This window comes from Ammospiza nelsoni, chromosome 5 (genome assembly GCF_027579445.1).
Source record: "Ammospiza nelsoni isolate bAmmNel1 chromosome 5, bAmmNel1.pri, whole genome shotgun sequence".
NCBI lineage: Eukaryota > Metazoa > Chordata > Aves > Passeriformes > Passerellidae > Ammospiza > Ammospiza nelsoni.
Window position 1 is genome coordinate 5,791,949 of NC_080637.1, and position 18,641 is coordinate 5,810,589.

Consider the following 18,641-nt stretch of genomic DNA (forward strand, 5'->3'; position numbering starts at 1 on the left):
ACCAATTTGTTACAGCTGAATATTGTGCATAATATATATATTATATATGCATTGTATAATATTGTGCATATGTATTAAAATATACTTTTTGCACTAGCTTGTTATGTATATGCCAACATGGTTTGGGGGAAAACTGGGCTTTATGAAGCAGCCCTGATGTACTGAAAAAGTTTTGTGAAGTAGATGAAATACTTGTGTTTGAATTTTATTGATTGATGGTAGAGGAGGTGAAATAGGAAACTGTATTTCTGGAGGCAAGTGTATGAAGACAGCTCAGAATTGCCAGAATAAAGCAAGCTGGGGAAGAGAAACATGATGTAAAAGGCGAGTGAAAAAGAAAGAGGAGGTGGCTGTGAACTGAGTACTGGGAGTAAACCAGGCTAACAAAGCTCCAAAAATAGAAGAAAATTTAAAAGGCACATTATTGCAGTAAAACAAGGAAGGACCACTGAGACTTCTGTCAGGAAAAGATGTGGAAGTATGGAGGTAAACCTCAGCAGTGGAAGGGAAAAAACAAGAACAGTCCACTTGCTGGGCTCTGGGAGATTTTGTAGGTTTGATTTTGTTTTTTTTTCCTTTTTTATTAAAAAAGATGAGCAAAATCTCGTGTATGTTGATAACATCAGAGTATAAGGGGAGAACTTCAATAGCTGACAGATGATAATGTAACTGTCACCGTTGTGCATATGGAGATATGTCTCTGAAGTTTATAAGAGTGATTCTAATTTCTAGTCCTCCCCATTTAAAACTCAAGGTTTAGAAGCCTTGTGGCCTCCATGCTGCTGTGGGGCGTGGATTTGGTGTTAATTCAAGGCATGTTACGTGTGAGAGTCACCAGCAAGAGCTTCCTGGGCTTCCCTCAGAGGTGTCTCCTGCAGTCCTGGAAGGACCTGGCCCTGTTTCACTGATGAGATGTGACGAGATCGTAGCCTGGGGTGGCAATGGCTTCTGCAAAGAGCTCCACAGAACCGGGGGAGAGGACAGATTGGGGTCGTGCTGACAAGATTTAAGCTGACACACATTTTGTGAAATGAAAAGGTCATGTTTCAATGGAAAAGGAGAAGGGGTTTTGTTTGTGGGATTTGTCTTCCGGCTCGAATTTCACTGATGGCAATCTGGCCCCACAAACATAAGTGAAAGCAGCCAGCCCTTGGATACCAGGGCTTTATTAAGGATTTCAGGTGGCTGCAACTCATTCATCTGACATGTCCCCTTGCTCAAATAGGCCAGTGCACTCCACACCTCCCACACCCTTTTTATATGAGGAGCTTTGCCTATGGCTTCATAAACTAGTAATATCTAAGAAAGCTTTGCACCTCTCAGCAGGATGGCAGAACTGCTCTGATTCCCTTCCTCTTGAAAAATTGAGCTGGGGAAAAATGTCCCTGTCCTTTTGTGCCTATTATAAAATTTTAAACCTAAACAAGTAAAGATTTCAAATTGGGTAATACTTCAATAAGAAAAGTTTTGCTTCTATTGAAAATTCCTTGTTTGGTTCTGGGGTTGTTTTCCTTCCTATTGAAACACTTACAGCATCACCTCAAAGCCGTAGGTGTGCTCTGTGCTGTCTGTAAATGCAACAAAAAGAGTTGCTTCTGGAACAAAGAGGCTATAATTTATATATAATACAAAGCAACTGTAGGGAGTTCTCACTAATACAGACTCCCCATCTGGAAATAAGCTGTTGTTCAGCTGTCTGCTGTGGACAGGAGGGTTGGGCTGGAGGCTTCTGTTCTCTGCATTCGAGATTGCTTTTAAAGGACTTCTGCTGATTGTTATTTTTCCTGTTTCTCAGTACTTTTCTCTTTGGCATTGATTTGTTTAAAGCTCTGAGAGTTGCACCCAATTTCCACCTGCCACGGAGGTGCAATGACTTAAGTTGGATCTTATACATAAGGAGCCCCTAATTTCAGTTGGAAGTGCAATATCCCTAAGGTGTTTCTATTAAGACCCTTAACTCACTGGTCCTATTTTTCCCTGCAGCTGGTGTGGCCATGCAAGGACTTGGTACCAGAAAGAGAAATCTTTAATTTTCCTAAACACACATGCGTTGTGATGCTGTTTTTGGAACAGGTGGAAGCTGTTCCCTCAAATAGCATTAGTGGCTAAGGTGACAATAAATTCTTGCACTTACACTGCAGTGCTCCTTCCTACGGGGGCAAATAAGCACTTCCATTTTTGCCTTCTTTGATCACAGCAATCAGCATGTCCACAGCATCTAAAGATGAGCATTTCCCTACTCAAGTGAATATCATAGCAGCAAATCTCCACTCCACGGGCAAATGAGTTGTGCCAGGAATTTTAATGATGGAGTAGGTTAGCCAGGTTATAATTGTCTTTAATTTGCACTTACAGAAGCTGTAACATTTACCTGAACATGATTGGCACTGGGAGAAGGGGGAAATTATGTCGCACTTTTGAAAAGGAATCAAAGAAACAACTTCAGATCTCATATTTGAAACAGAATATCCTGCTGATTGACCACGCACATTGGTAGCAGTAGGATTTTTTTGATCCATAGAGCTGAATGATCGCTGCAAGTAGTGAACACAAAAAATTAGTTCCATGGTGGAAAGCGTACACTTTTGCTTTTATTTTATCTTTTACATTTTTCTTTTTCAAGAGCATTTCAGAAGGCTGAGCCCTTCTCCCTGCTGAATGCCACATTGAATCCCTGCTCTTTGCTCCATTGTCCTCAGAGACCTGGAAAATTTTTTAACTAAGGTTATCTGAGGTTTTGTCTAGTTTAGTTATTAAAAATAACAAAAAGAAGAGGCTGTCCTTCCCTTCCCGCCCACTATTGCACCACTTTACAGTACATAATTTTATATAAATTACAGGAATATAATTTCCTTCTTGAGTAAGAAATGGGTAATGAACACCATAACTAGTGCAGGTCTGCACACCAGTCCTGGCACATCTTGTGAACTTGCAAACCAAGACTGTGCTTTCCCTTCTGTTGTGTCTTGCAAACTTCCCCTCTTTCTTTGCAGAAGTTCTTGCAGAAAATACCTACAGGCTTCAATTTCATCCTCACTGCTGCATTTTTTTTTGTTATTTTTCAGCTTCTGCAGTGAATGGCTTTTGCTGTCAGTGTTTCTGTTCTGTAGGAGGGAACTGTGGGTGGTTACAGCTGTAATGTGTGCTCCATAATCTCCGAGCATTTGTCAGAAAATTTCCCGTTTGCTCTGTTTCAATTTTTAACCAGTTGAGCGGCGCATGCTGGTGTCCTGGGGTAGCCTTGCTGCTCTGGCATCACAGGCTGAGCTGCATCCCACCAACATTTGGAGCACTTGCCAATTGCAGCAGGACCCCACGAGACCCAGAGCCTTCAAAGAGAGGATGAGATGAGGGATGGGGGCTGTGTTTTAGCCCAGCATTCACTGTGGGTGGGAATTGAGGAGAGAGGCTCCTGAAGATTTGATTTTGTGTTTGGTTTAATTTTTTTTCTCCCTGATCTCCTGGCCAGCCAGTCCACAACCCACATTTCTGCCGAAGCTCCTGAGGGCATATTAGAGCAGAGTGGGAGTTGTCTTTTTGGTAGCCAGCAGCAGAAGGGCCTAAGTATTGATTGGGAAATGTGTGAGGAAAGCAGAAGGCATGAACAGCAGGTGGTTTGGATGGGAAGAGGCATTTCAGATTAGGGGAGAGGAGGAAATAGACCTCTGCTGGCCTTGGTCTGCATCCATCCCGAGCATCTGAGAGCATGTGGATGTTATGTCCTCATGTTAACACTCTCCACAAGCCCTTTTTTAAAATTTTCTTGTTGTGGTGTGATATTTGCCACACATTTCCTTAACACTGTTGTTATAGAGACATTTCTCCTCTCCCCGTGCCAGCTATTAAGAGCCATCATGTGCAATGGCATTTGAGTTTATTCTTCTCCTGGCATTAGCGGAGAACTTTCTTCTCTTTGTAAATGTTGAAATGTTTTGCAGCTTAGATATAAATATAGCAAAATCATATTGCTTTAGTTCCAGCATCTGGTAGGATCACTTTAATATATAAATGAGTAAAAATTAGAATTTAAACAGCAATTTTGTCACTATTTTGTTACATTAAAACCAAAAGAATCCAACTTTTTTTTTTTTTAAGTCATGATATGGATAAACAGATATCTTATTTCTTTCAAACTTTAAAAATAGCTACAAATTCAGTCTCTTTTTCTCAAATTGCTTGCAATTTATATTAGCAGTAACTTCAAGATTTGAAGTGTGGCTCTGCCTATTGAACAGTCTGTGGATTAATGGATAGAGGATCATGGGTTTTGTCAGGGAGACAGGCATGAAACCATGGTTGCCTCTTGTTTACTATGATGCGAGTTCACTTTTGATAATCTGGTAAAGAAATGAATGCCAGATTCATTTCTTCATTCTTTTCATTCAGCCCCTCTCTTGAGAAAGTACACGGCAGATTTGTGGTGGGTTTTAAAACTGAAACAGAGAATCTATTAATTTATTCCATCTTCTTTTACTTCCCCTACTTTTTCTTTCTCATTTCTTTCCACTCCCTTGATTTCTGGGGGAGCCTTTCCAGCCAAAGGCCTTTGAAAATCTGTCTCAGGTTTTGCCTTTCCAAGTCTGGTCTCATTTTCAGCACAGAAGTTTTGTTCAAGCCCAGTAATAGGCACTAATATGTGTTCAGGAGAGGAGGCTGCATGGAAGAAGTTTGGGAGTTCTTTTGTGAACAATTATAAATTTAGTTTCTTGGTCTAACCTTCTGAACAAAGACTGTCAGGCATCTATATTCCCTTTTGCACAGTAATTCAAGCCTTTAAATTCTCTGCTTGTATTAAATCAGCTGATGAAACTTCTGTGATTCTCTGCAAAGAAGCATTTGTTTATACATATAGAGGGAACCTGCAGTGCTGGGGAAGGGAAATGACTCTCTTTCAGTCTCAGAGCTCCTCATTCAGTAAATTCCTCTTTGCAAGGGTGAAATATTTTCACCAGTCCTGGTTTGCAATTTGAATTTTTATGTGAAAGTAGTATGACAATTTTTGGGAAAATAACTGAGCCTTATCTAATTTAATTTTCTTTTCTTCTGGTGACTTAAGACTGAAGTCTTACACGGGAGATCTGTGGCTGTGTCTGGAAATTAATGCCATTAGCTCCTGCTTCTACTGCAGCTAGTTTGGTGGAGGATCTTGTTAAACAATGGTCTGTGCTGTAGTTGAAAACCTGTTACATCTGTTAAAAACATGTAAAAGGTGGGCCCTGCTGCAAGTTTCATCTAAAGTTAATCAAAGCAGATAATGTGGGCAAAGGATGGGTAAACCACTGCAGGCTTCCCAATTCCTGCGATTTAGATCACATTGTTCTTAATCTACACAAATAATAATAAGCTGTTCCTCTCCCTTTGGAAGAGATGGCCAGTAGAAAAAGAAAGCTCAACATCACTTGGTGGTTGTAGTTTGCTATCTTTGCATCACAACACTTATTTTGCAGTGTTCGGAAAAGACGCGTTATAGAGTGAGAGAATTTTACATGCCATATCTTCATTTAAAAGCTGTGGCACGCATTAAATTTAATTACTCTCCTTCTATGGCTTAAATTGAGGGCAGCTTCAAAAATGAGGGTGGCTTCTATTAAACTTAATTACTTTTCCCTGCAGTCTGCATGGTTAGTAATCACGGGAAGATTCTAAACAAAGATACAGTAGAGAGATTCTTTTATGAGAATAGGGCTGGAAAGTAGCCTATAAAATATAGAGAAGTGCCAAATACCTTTTATATCCAGCTTTAATTTATTATTATTATAGTTAGCTAGCACAATAATAATAATAATAATAATAATAATAATAATAATAATAATAATAATAATAATCTTTCAGCATGATTAAGAAAGTATTGCTGGGGAAGGGGAGTTAGTTGCATTTGGTCTTTCAATGTTTAAGCAATGAATTCCTCAATTTCTTCAAATTCTTTTGCAGATTTATGGGGTGAAGAAAGGTTAATAATAGAATTTTTTTACAATGTGTTCTATTGACTATAGATGGCAGATCTGACAGTTAGAATGAAAATTGTTCCAGAAGAAACTAATTATTTGAGATGTTATAGGGATGCATAATTATATTCACCTTTAAAAAAAGGGGGGGGGAAGTTTTATTACAACTGTGCTTTTTAAAGAACAAGTGGAGAAATAAAAGTAGTAATTGTTCTTAATTATAGCTAACTGTAATTGCACACGACTGCAATATGCAGCACATCAGCAGCAGATTAAGAGATCCTGGCATATGTGCAGTGTGCAGAGCAACTTTGAGCAGAGGTGCAGTTTTATGAATATAGTTAAGTATAATTTAGGTCTTCTACTTCAAATTCCATCCATGTTGATTTTATTTTATTTTTTACGGCTATTGTGGCAAGATAATTGTCAGCTGGAAAGTGCTGCAGCAATGATTTGTCTGTTACAAAGGAATCAAAAACCTTCAAAAGGAAAACTTGTTTTCTTTTACACCAGTGATGTGTAGGACCAGGGGAGACTTTCCCAAATACCATCTCCTGATGAAGAGAGATGGTTAGAGGGATTTTTTTTTTTTTTTAAGCATTTCAATATAAGCAATACTGAGCTCCCAAGGATTCTGCAGCATGGTTGGAAATCTTTGATAGCAATCTATCCACAAGTTTTTTTAGGTTCAAACCCCTTGAAAATGTAACCCATGAGCCTTTAGAAAATGTGAAAATGCTGCTTTGAACAAAACCCAGAAATGGGAATGCCTAAAGGTAGACTCTGATTTCTTCTCTTGCACCTGATTTACAGCCTCACCTCTCTCTTTCAGCTGAGTGCACGCAGCTCCTGCCTTTGAGTGCAGCCTCCCAGTAAAACATTAAGCTGTCATTACACAGCGAACTAAAGAGGGAGTACAGATGCTTAAAGGAAGCTGCTGAGCTTCAAAACTACTGGCTGAATTTCCTGCTCCAAAACAGATCCTTGCTGAAGGAGCAGGGGTCAGTGTGCACCATGTTATCAATGAACGTGTGCATGGTCTTGTGATGATCGTTTCTGCATCTCCTTAGTACGTCAGGTGCTTTCAGCCTTTGTCTTGATGTGCCAGGATGCTCTCCCATGTTCCCAACCTGTGTTAAGCTGTTCCTTTTACCCAAAAATAAATAAAGCCCATCTGTCACTGAATGCCTTCTTTCCAAAACGGAGTTTTGCAAAATATTTCAGTCTTGGGCCAGTAGCAGAGTTAATTTAGCCTAAAACTTGGTGGGCCAGAAAGGAGCTTTTGAACTGCTGAGATAGGGTTGGTTTTTTTGCCCTGCTTGCTGGCACAAACCACAGTCCCAGCTGTAAGAAGCTGTGCTTCTAAGTTTGTTTATCTTTGTAATTTGGGAAAAGTGTGGATACCTACCCCAAATCAGCTTTCTGAAAGAACTGTATGGTTTTAATAAAAGGGGCTTCACCAAGATGGACAATAATGTGCAAGAAGTGAGTGGCAGATATATTCAAGAGTGAAAAGAAATTGGGTGGAATCACTTCACAGCAAAAAGAAAAGGTAAATTGATGGCTGGGTACACAAGCAAACATGCTGAGGTGTTAGTGTAATAGAAATTAAACTCATTCCTGCAGGTAGCAATAAGAAATCAAAACTTGTTGTTTTACTGCGTGGAGAATCTCGTGATAACTGGCATGTTCTAAATAAATCATTCACTTCAAATGGCAGCACTGCAGCAAAAATGTATCTATTACGGGGCTGCTAATAAGCAAATGCAAGCAGTATTTCCTGACAGCAGGCTGTGATTGTTTTTTAATAAATCTGTGTTAAGTAGGAAAGGAATAAAAGCTGACACCCAAATAGAAATCCACTTTGGCTCCTGTTTCCTCACTCCAGAGACAGACGGATTCATTGACCCAGATCAGAAATTCTTGAAGGATAATTCTGGTTAGTAGAAGCCAACATGGAATCAAATGTGTATACATTTGTGTATGTGTTCCCAGAAAAGCTAATGATACCATTGCAAATGCTGAACGTGTTCCCCACTCCTCTTTGTTAATACAGTGTTGCTTATGCTCTGCAATAAACTATTATTTCTGTGCTATTTCTGTAATTACATTTAATAATCATCTCTCACAGTCCAATAGTATCAAACGTAGGAGTCTTTTCAACAAACCGTGATAAATAGCTCCTTGCCTAACTGTTGTACTTGAGGAATCTTTATGGCTCTCTTTGTAAGATTTGTCATTTTCTTAATGCAGCTTCAAAAAGCTTCTGAGCTTTGTTATGGACCGTCACTGTATTTTTCCCTTCCCCCTCTGCCTTGGAGTGTAGCTGGGTAAATGAAGCTTAATGTGCCATTTCCAAGCACTGTGACACTCCTCCAGGGCTGGTTACATTTACCATTGCTAAAGTCTAAATAAGTGAGTTTTAATGAGCAGGAATGGTTGCTAATAGCCGATTCAGGTACTTAGTAGTCCATGTTATTTAACTGTGGTAGAATTACAGAACATAAATGGTCTGATGATTAATAGATGAACCTGCTACATATTGCAGTGTAATAGTTTTTGCCATTAAAGAACTATCTTAACATCTTTGGGTTTGGATGTGTCTGGGGAGAAAAGGGCTTGCTTGTAGATTTATATCATGGGTAACTCACACTTTAAAACACTTTATATTGTAATTTCACAACACCATTGCTATATTGTTCAGTAATATTATTTAGAACTTGTTAAAGAACAATGGCACTTGTGTGTTTCCATTTCCTGAGGTGGGCAACTCAGCAGATTTACTCTCTCTGGTTAGGGTTGTCAAAAATAAACTCTACCCATCCTTTTAAGGTCAGAAATAAAACAGGGAGTTAGATCTTAATCTCTCTTCTTTTTCTCTCCCATTAATTTTGGGCAGTGGTAGATGCACCAATAAGAACAAAAGTTCACTGTGTTGTTTTTAACATTTCTGATTTGTGGGAGGACAGGTGGCAAGAGGGAAAAAAAAGTGGCAAAAAATAACAGATGAACAACAAATGAGCAGGAATGAAGAAATAATAGCATCCAACATCTGTTGCAGTTTGTGCTGAGATACTCCAGAAGATACCACAGTATTTATGGAAATAGTATGAGGACTGTTTTGAACTGCAGCTAATGGGACACAGACTCCTGGCTGGCAGGCCTGTTCAGAGTCCTTTCTACATTTTTCCTATTCCATCCCATGTTTCAACCTGGCACCATTGTATTTTATATTACAAGGAGGAGTTCTCAGGACAAAAAGGAGCTAAGAAGTAAATTTACCCTTGATTAACAACTACAAAAAGGAACTAAACATTTCAGCAGGTGCATGAAAAGAGATTTGTGGGATTTCAGTGGGGTTGTTGTTTTTGGGGAGGTTTTTATTGATTGTGGTGTTTTTTTAAATCTGTTTGGCTTTGTTTGTGTTTTTTTCCCCTGGTAGTTGCCAATGCCAGTCCTATATTTTTGCATACTGAACTGGACAAACAAGACCATCCCTCTCCTAACTTATACTGGTTCTTCCAAGGTACCTATGCTTAGCATCTCACTTTGTTCTAGAAGTCACAAAACTTCAGAGATCCCCAAATGCCCATCTCAGCCCACCCTGCACTGGCCAAGAAAATGAGTAACTATTTGAATATATAATAGCTGAAGTATCCAAGTTGTTTAGCTCCAGTAAAGTATTTTGAGACCAGGATGAGATGTCATTTCCAAGCTTGGCATTTCTTGGCAGAGAATCAAGTTACTTCTCTGAAATAAGTTTAAATAAAGCCTCCAAACTTTTTGAGTGGCTTGAAGTTTGTGTACATTAGTGAAAACATCTGACATCAGGGAACACCAAAGTTTTGAACTGTTGACATTGTGATATTTGTGAGGGAAATATGGGCAAGAAAACTGAGGTATGGGCATTTAACAGAAAACCGTTGTTAGGGTGGCTTTTTCTTTTTGGCATTCATCACTGAAGACATCAACATTTGACCCAACCAATGTCTCATCATAAAGACATTTGTGTGAATTGTACACATAACTGGGCCTCTCACCCTACATAAGTATGGCAAAGTCTTAAATATCTGAAGAAACTTACTGAAGCCCTCTACCACATGTCAGAAATGAAGGAATGAATCTAGGCTATAGAACTTGAACAATTTCCACGTCTTTTTGCATATATCTCATGCAACCTTGTGCATGTATGACTTCTGGGGTTGCTCAGCCTGGAGAAGAGAGGACTCCCTGCTGCCCAAAGCACCTTCCAGTACCAGAAAGGATCTACAAGAAAGAGAAGGAGGGACTCTTCATTGGGGAGTGCTGTGACAGAAGAGTTAGCAGATTTAAACTGAAGAGGGTAGATTTATATCAGATATTAGGAAGAAATTCTTCCCTATGAGGGTGGTGGGGCCCGGGCACAGGCTGCCCAGAGAAACTTTAGCTGCCCCATCCCTGGAAGTGTCCAAGGCCAGGTTAAATGGGGCTTTGAACAGCCTGGTATAGTAAAAGGTTCTCTGCCCAAGGGATGATCTTCCAGCCCAAACCATTTTATGGCTCCATAATTCTTCTGTACAATTAGCACATGGCCCAGAATTCTCCTGCGGTTCTATATTTGTACAAGATTGACCCGAAGTTCCTGCTGAGACTTTGGGTGTGATTCCTCTCCTTTCCCTGGCACAGTGAGAAGGGATGGTGGCAAAGTAACACTGCACCAGTGGCAGGGTAGCACGAGCTACAGGTCAGGCAAATACCAAACGTGTAAGATTTTCTACCCTGAGAGATTACAGCAGGTTCAATGAGCATATGGGGAGGAACATCTGCTCTGTTTTGGATGATCTTTCTTCGCATTTTGGAGAGAGACAGAGGGTATGTTCCTCCTGCTGAGCTCCCTGAGGCAGTTGCCTGTGCATCACTTCTTTCCCTTCCTGTACTAACAGGGTGAGGGTGTTGGAGTTGGTACCATGGTGGATTCTCGCCATGCTCTTCCTGCTGCTTGCTGTGTCCTGGAGAGACAAATCCTCTACCCACAGTGCTTTCTTTCTTCATTTCAAAGCTTTCTTAACTTTCAAAATGCTCCACTTGCCTGAGAAAACACATAGCAACAGCCACATCCACAAAGGCAGGCTCTGACCTTGGAGCAAAGCGCCAGAATGGGATCTCCATTTCCTCTCCATGCCCTGGCATTTCTCCCTCATGACCCTGGCTGAATTGCATCCCATCCGTGCCCCCATTACCAGTCTCTCAAATGGACACTGCTATGTCTCTCCCACTTAATTAATTTCTATCTTGCTCATTAATAGCAGAGCAAAAGATGTATGAGAGAGGTTTCATGTGATGTCCTTGGTGGGTAGTTAGACAAGGGGCCAAAATCTTAGCTGGGAGTGGTAGTTAAACTGAAAGCAGTGAGAATTTGGCCTGAATTATGCTTTGACTTGTAAGATATAATATTGCTGTCTTATGGGGTGAAGGGTAAATTAAAACTTTGTTAAAAAATATAAAGTAGTCACAATGATGAGGGCAGGTTTAATTTGGGGTATTATTTGTACACAGGATGTACACTGGACTTGGACAGTTTTCATGGCAGGTGCTTATCACTGACTACATAGAGATTTCTTTCCTCATACCTAAGGAGGAATAAAAAAAAATCAGAAGTAACAAATTTAGAATACTGAAAAATGCGGCTTTTAAAAATAATCATGGGAGAAAACAACAAGCATGTTTGTTCATGTCCTTTATCTCAGTCAGCTAATCTTGCAGAATGTCACATTGCATAGAAATAAATTTTTACATATGAACTTGTCACATCACTTCCTAAAAAAAGAGTATTTAGCTTATACTTAAATAGCACATTCAGAGACTGTTTATGCAGAATTTCTGCTGCAAATGTGTGATCCTTGTTAGGTAGCTAAGTTCAGTGTGAAGATATAACATGGCATTGTATTTATTTGCTGCTTACCGTGTGAAAGATTAAATACTTACAGAAGTATCAATTTCAAATCTTAATAGTTTTTAATAGTTTAAGGGTTTTAAAAGATTAAATTGCTTTTGACCATTTTGATGTTTAGTTGACATAGGGAACAATGCTACCAAAAAAGATATGTAAAGGGCATGTGATACAGAAAAAAAGTCTTCTCTGAAACCTATTAAATTAATCATAGCAAAACTGAATCCAGAATTTAAACCCTCTATTTTATCCAAATGTAGCCAGTTAACATTGCTGCACACTAACAAATCTGAGAAACTATCCAATTTAAGACCAGTGAAATATCTTGTGTCTTACAATGGTATTTCAATACACACTATTAATTCTTCCAAGTCAAGGCAGATTCAGTCCCCAATGTGATTTTAGGAAGAGCAGAGACAACAATGTGTCTTTGGAGGTGCCATTTTTCACCTGGAATGTAAAATCAATGTCCTGACCATTTGTGGTCATTAAAAATCCCACTGCACCATTCTGCAAGAGTAGAGGCATTGACTCCCAAGTCTTGGTGAAACTCCAAGAAGGTAATTATATTCCTCCTGATACAACCTTCTTTTAAAGCTAATTTAAAGTTCCTCTTCAGCTGTTCTCCCCTGCTTTGAGTGGAAAATCCTTCTTATCCCTTTGTAAACTTTTCTTTAGCTCTTCTTTATACTGACGATTAGTGGCTGTCTTTTTTCCCATTGCTGATGCATGTCTAGGAGCAGAGAATATGTCTGAAATTGTGGACCCTACAATTAAAAAAGCTTTATTGGTGGTCTGGTTGAGGGGTGTTGTTCAACAACAAACTTTGGAGCCTTCTCCACCTCAATTTTCTTGTGTTGCTCAGTCAGTGGTGCAGTGTCAGTGAACAGGCAGAGCCAGGAAAAAGTGATCAAAAGCATCAGGTGAGTTGTTTGTTCTGGCAAGTCCAATTTTCCCCTGGGGTAAAGCAAAGAGCAACTTATGGTTATGAAATATTTGGAAATATTTCAAGGAAGAATTTCCTAGTTATCTACAGTATTGCAATGTGTTATATACATCAGCACTCCTGGCATTATCCAGTTATGCCCAGTGGATATTCCTGGGGAAAAAAACTGTAACTTTTCAAGGGATCATCCAAAATACATCATTTTTCTTTAACATGTGCCTTTTTCTGTTTACAAATATATCCCATCCAGTAAGATCAATACTTGTGTCAGTGGTAGGACTCTGTTTAGTGAAGGGTTGAATGTTTCACCCAAATCAGAAATACTAGTTTAACCTATTTGAGTTTTTTGTGCTTTAAGGAAAATGAGCACAAGTAATGGGAGTTACTACTCCTGTACATCCCAGGGAATCCAAGGGGCCACGTTCACCTGTCCTGGAGAGGACAGGACCTTTTAACCCTCCTTGAAATGTTGAGTGCTGGTTCTGATGCCTAAAACCAAGACCTCAGGGCTAGGGCACCTCTCTTTCCAAACTATTCTGCATCCTGAGGACTTTCTGCTTGCATTTGAGCTGCATTTGTGTTAGCACACCATGCAGATCCCTTCTCCAGCTTCGCCCTTATCCTCATGTGCCTTGTGTGCCGTAGGCGGGCTTTATCCTCTCCCCAATGTGTGAGATGGGGAAAGGAAGAACGGTAACACCATTGCAGGAAAGTGTTGCTGCCTTTTTTTGCATCTTCCCCAGCACCCTGACAGATTGCTTAGCTAGAATCCATATGCTTTCCTTTGCAGAGCAAAAGTTGTTCTCGGTGGAGACCTAAAGCTTCCGAATCACTAAGGGTCATGATCCTGCAGAACTAAAAGAAGATTTCAAAGTGTAGTCTTGACTTGTATGGTTTGAACTCAGCACTTGCTCAGGTTACTGGAGTGCATTTAGCCCAGATGACCTCAGCTGCCCTTTAAAACCTGCCCTGTCTCTTGTACCTCAGTTTACATGGCTGCAGAAACACAGCACAAATAATCAAATGGTTTGGGTTGGAAGGGACCTAAAAGATCATCTCATTCCAAGCCTCCTGCCATGGGTAAGGACACCTTCCATTAGACCAGGTTGCTCCAAGGCCCATCCAGTCTGACCTTGTCATCACTTCCAGGGATGGGGCAGCCACAGCTTCTTTGGGCAAACTGCAAAATGTTGCAGTTTCAAACTTCAGAGCTGTTTTGTGCCAAATCCTGCATGTAGGTGGGTAACAACAGCTGCCAGTCAGCCTCAGAGAGTAGAGCACCATATGATTTCTCAGTGAACAAAACATTTAATATAAACACAACACTTTCCAGATATTATAAAGAGTTTTTCTGAACAACTCTTTTTAAACAGAACTATTAGGCAGTAAAGTCTGTTTGCTGATCTTTATGCAGATCTTCCCACTTCCACATCACTGTAAGGTTTTGACTAAAATATTTATACTTTTCTGCTTTGGTATACATCCTACTCCAATCCTACGGGCAGGATTTCTCAGCCTGCAGAGAGAAATGACAAAATGCGTGTGTGGTGCCTGGTTCACCCACACTGGCTCTCTGGGCTGTGAGAAGAGCTGCATGTTCCTCCCGAGAGTGCAGAGCTCCTGCAGTGGGACAAAGCTCCTCACAGGTCTCAGAAGCAATTTGTAACTTTGCTTCTTTGCAAGACCCCATGGGAGGGTGCAATATTTTAGGGTGCAGACCTCCCATCCAACTGTCCTGGTTTCAACATCTTCCATGCGTACAGATCATGTTGTCCCAAATTTATCCTTTGCAGCTGAACCTAAATTATTAGAAATAGTAAATGGCCTTCCCGGTAATGCTGCCCTGCTCTTCCATAATGTCACCTTCCTCATCACAGCTTTTCCAGGGTTTTCAGCCAGGTCCTCTCCTTGCCTTAGCACTGTTGAGCATCAGCTCATCCCATTTGCATTGGAGCCGATTTCAGTGGAATTCAGGGCAGCTCTGACAAAGCATTCAAGTTTCCATCCTCACTCTTTTTCAAGGTCATCCTTTCATATCTCTGGCAGGATGTGAAAATACATGGTCTTACATTTATTCTCCCTTTGAGTATTATCTTCTTGTTTTCATCCAAGATTTCTTTGCTTCCTATAGATACAGTAAATTGTGAGTTATATTTATTGTGTGTGTCATTGGGGAGTACTAGGGGTCTGAAAATTGGCTGTGCAAGTCTAGTTTCAGTTTCTTGAATGACTACAGAATGAGTATCTATTATCTCTAAACAAACTTTAAGGGTTTTCTTGATGAGTAATTTGCTCCAAAAGATTTTCTTTTTTAAACTCCCATGAAATATATTTATAGAGTGGTGTTTCAATTCCTGATATTTATAGGAGCACTTACCATGGACATTAACCATCTTCAGCAGTGCATGTATCATTTATTTTCTATGGCATGGTGGGGATAATTGTGTTTGTTTTCTGGGAAATAATATTTTTAGTTTCATAGTCTAATGTGGGCTTAATTTGTTTTTATGGTAGAAGTGTTTACTGAGTTGATGAGAAGCAGTGAAATCTTTGGATAGTTAGGACCTAATCAGACTTTTACTTGTGACTTTGAGTTTTATTTGAGTTGGATCTGTATTTCAAAAACCCTCACCTTACATATTTTTGCCCAAAAATGGAATTTGATCTGACCAAATGTGAATTTGCAACAAAATTAATTACATTAAAAATGCATATTAAATACCTGCAGTGTCTTTGTTTAACATTCTGATCACATTCAGATTTTTTTCCCGCTGCATCGACGATTTAATAATTGTTTCCACAATGCTAACATCCCTTGTAGAGAGAGTTATTTAACAAGAATGAAAATCTTTAGAAATTTAGATGCACCAATCACTCACTGCTCTGCTCAGAAACTGAGAGCGTGGTTGCAGTTTAACATCCTCTTTTAAACCTAAATGATTCTGCTTCTTGATGCTTCCTGCAGCACCCACCCATGATGTGCCTGGTTGCCTCTTTAAGCTGGATGAGCAACTGCTATTTTATAAAATGTGCTGCCATACCCTACAGCAATCAGGTTTGTGCCATTCTGTTATTGGAACAGTAATGGGTAGCTAAAGGCTTCGGAGCCCCTTTAGAAGAAGAAACAAAGAGATATCCAGATCCAGGTTCTCTCCTTCAAAAACTAAAGCATTTCAATGAAAAGAGATGATGTCTGGGATTAACAGTGGAAGGGAGAAATGTCCTGACTGTTGGAACCAAATTTAGTGATTTGGTTCTTTGATAGGTTACAAAAAATATCATTATAATTCTTTGAAGTATATAAGTTATGAGTAGGGCTTGGAAAATAAGATGGTGTGATACCAGGAGTTTAATAAAAATAAAATATCTAAAATGTACAGCTGTATCAAATAACTCCATAGAAATGGAGTCTGTATTGCTCTACTCTAATTTTTTTTTCTTATCTCTTTGCATTCACTTGCTCTTTCTCCTGGCTCTCACCTTTGATGTCATTTATATCATGGGCTTTGTTCATCACATTCCCCTGCTAAACATGTACCTGTCTGCCTTAGCTGGGGTGGGAACTGTTTTTTTCTGAGGGGGATTAAATATCTGCTGGACTGTTGCTGAATGGTGCATGCAAGAAAAGGGTGTGAGCCATTTTTTATTTCTTCCTTAATCTTCTTTGCAACCGCTGAGCACAGTTCTGATCTGTGCCTTTTGAAGCAAAGCACTGGGAGGTTTAAGGCAACCTTCTGTGCCCAGTAAACTGCACAGCTTGGAGACAGAGGCTCTGAAAATGCAAAGCTGTGCACGTTTAGAGGGACCATTTCACTTCCTCTGACATTGTAATGGAGGCTGCAACTGTCAGTGCAACCATTAAGGAAAAAGCCTGGTATCACTGTGGGATGTCCAATACATTTAAAAAAATTGTAATTAAAAAATTGTAATTTAAAAAAATTAGACCCTTATAGCAACTCACAGTTCATGTAGTGCCAAAAAGCACTAGAAAAATCTAGAAAGATCTACTGAAGAGGAGCTTTGAATTATTATGGTTTTAATATACTAACTCTGTAGTTGCCCTATCAAGAAAAGTGACTTTAGAACATGGGGAAACTCTAGAAGAGCCTTCAAAATTTTATTTCTTTATTTTTTTTCCTTTGGATTAATAAATAAATTAGCCTTTGGGGTTCAATCTGTATATATAAGGTTCATACTCTTGTAACAAAAATACATAGGGCTGTTTCACTACAAAGAGATCATTAGGTCTATAGTTTTGAAAATTGTTTAGGCAAGGAAGATTTTGGGACCTATCTTAATTACTCCCACCTCCCCTTACAAAAAAAGATTCCCCTCCAACTGTAAAAGTGGATGGAAGGATTTTCTCTGCTGTAAATAATAAAATATTATGTTGAGAATTGTTCCATACCCTAAGTTCCATCTACAGCTGTGAAATTTTGCAGTTTCTATCTCAGCTGAAGAAAACAGGGTATGAACTAACCAGTTACCTTTCGTGCAGAAAATTTGTATATTTGATTTAAATTTTATAGCTGGACAAGAAGACTCTGGAATGAGATGGGCATCTGGTCAAGTCAAAGACAATGAAGCCTCTTAAGCCTTCTTGCTGTTTCTTAAGGTCCTATGTATGGGAGAGAAATGAGAAATGGAGCTATCCAGCTGTTTACCTGATTCTTGGATAAGGTCTAGGCAAATTTGCTGGGGAGGGAAACAAGGGCATGCAGTGGTGACAAATCTGGGATGTATTTTAAGGCCTGTGTACATAGGTAAAGGTAATGCATTTAATTGTAATTTAATGTGACACACCACTACATTAGCCCACTTTCACTCTCTCACGCTCAGCTTCCCTCAAACAAATTGCACACCCACAAAAGGGTTTCAGACAAGTAAATTGGACAAAAAGTCACATATTTGGAAAATAGCTGTTGTTTAGGACCAGCATAAGAAGATTTAACATTAACATGATATTTTCTCAGTGCATAACCTGCTTGTAGAACTGTCTAATGCCTTGCTTTTGCTGTGGCACTGAAATAAAAGGGAACATTTTCCACTGGAAAATTGGCCGAGTTCTACGTTTTGTCTATGTAAGATCATGCAGTGCTGGCATTTCAAATAGTGATAATTTTATGCCTAAAAAAAATGAGTAATTGTACCACGGAGAACTCGATTCTGATAGATCCTTAGCTCACACTCCATCGTCTGCTTTTTCACATTCTTTTGTGTGCGATCAGGGGGGCACCGCGTCCGCCAGTGACGTGCTCGCGCACGGAGCCGTGGATGTGTGTCTGCACTCCTATAAAACACAAGCACTACAAAGGCATCTTAAAAATGTTATAGCTGTTTAAAACACAAACTAAGTTTTCCTCCCTTTGTGTCTTTCAGAGAGACTGCCACAGAGTTATCTGGAACGTTACCAAGGTAAGCGAGTTGCTCTAAACCGCATCTGTGTGTCAATGTCTGGAAGGTGCTGAAAGAAGCGCGACCTTTGGAGGCAGAACATGATCCTTTTCCTGGGGAAAACTGCTGGGATACTGAGAACTGGGGGTGCAGGGAGGAGAACGCTCCCTGCATGCCACAGGCAGACAAATGACACTGAAATACTGGCGCAGCCAAGCCCACACAGCTTAAAGCAACGGGTTGAAGTTGCTTTGAGGCTCAGCACAGTTGTGCACCCGATGAGAAAAATCCCAGCTGTGGCTTCCTTCCAGCTGTGCAATTATACCCATGGCAGGTGGTTTGGCTTTTGCTTTACATCTCACCTGAGGGATGAGAGGAGGGGAACTTGGAGGTAGGAGGGGAAAAAAAAAGCTGTTATCTTAAGGCG

At 39.9% G+C, this 18,641-nt stretch overlaps 1 protein-coding gene across 3 annotated transcripts in view; it reads left to right on the plus strand.

The window, feature by feature from the left end:
- The window catches only part of CELF2 (CUGBP Elav-like family member 2), a 551,351-nt gene that overhangs the window by 224,977 nt on the left and 307,733 nt on the right, over nucleotides 1-18,641 (plus strand). For all 3 annotated transcript variants that reach the window (XM_059471628.1, XM_059471627.1, XM_059471623.1), the window contains one exon: nucleotides 18,200-18,235. Coding sequence is in view for 1 of the 3 variants with exons in the window: in XM_059471623.1 (XP_059327606.1) it covers nucleotides 18,200-18,235 (36 nt within the window). In the remaining 2 variants the exon portion in view is untranslated. The remainder of the gene's footprint in view (nucleotides 1-18,199; nucleotides 18,236-18,641) is intronic.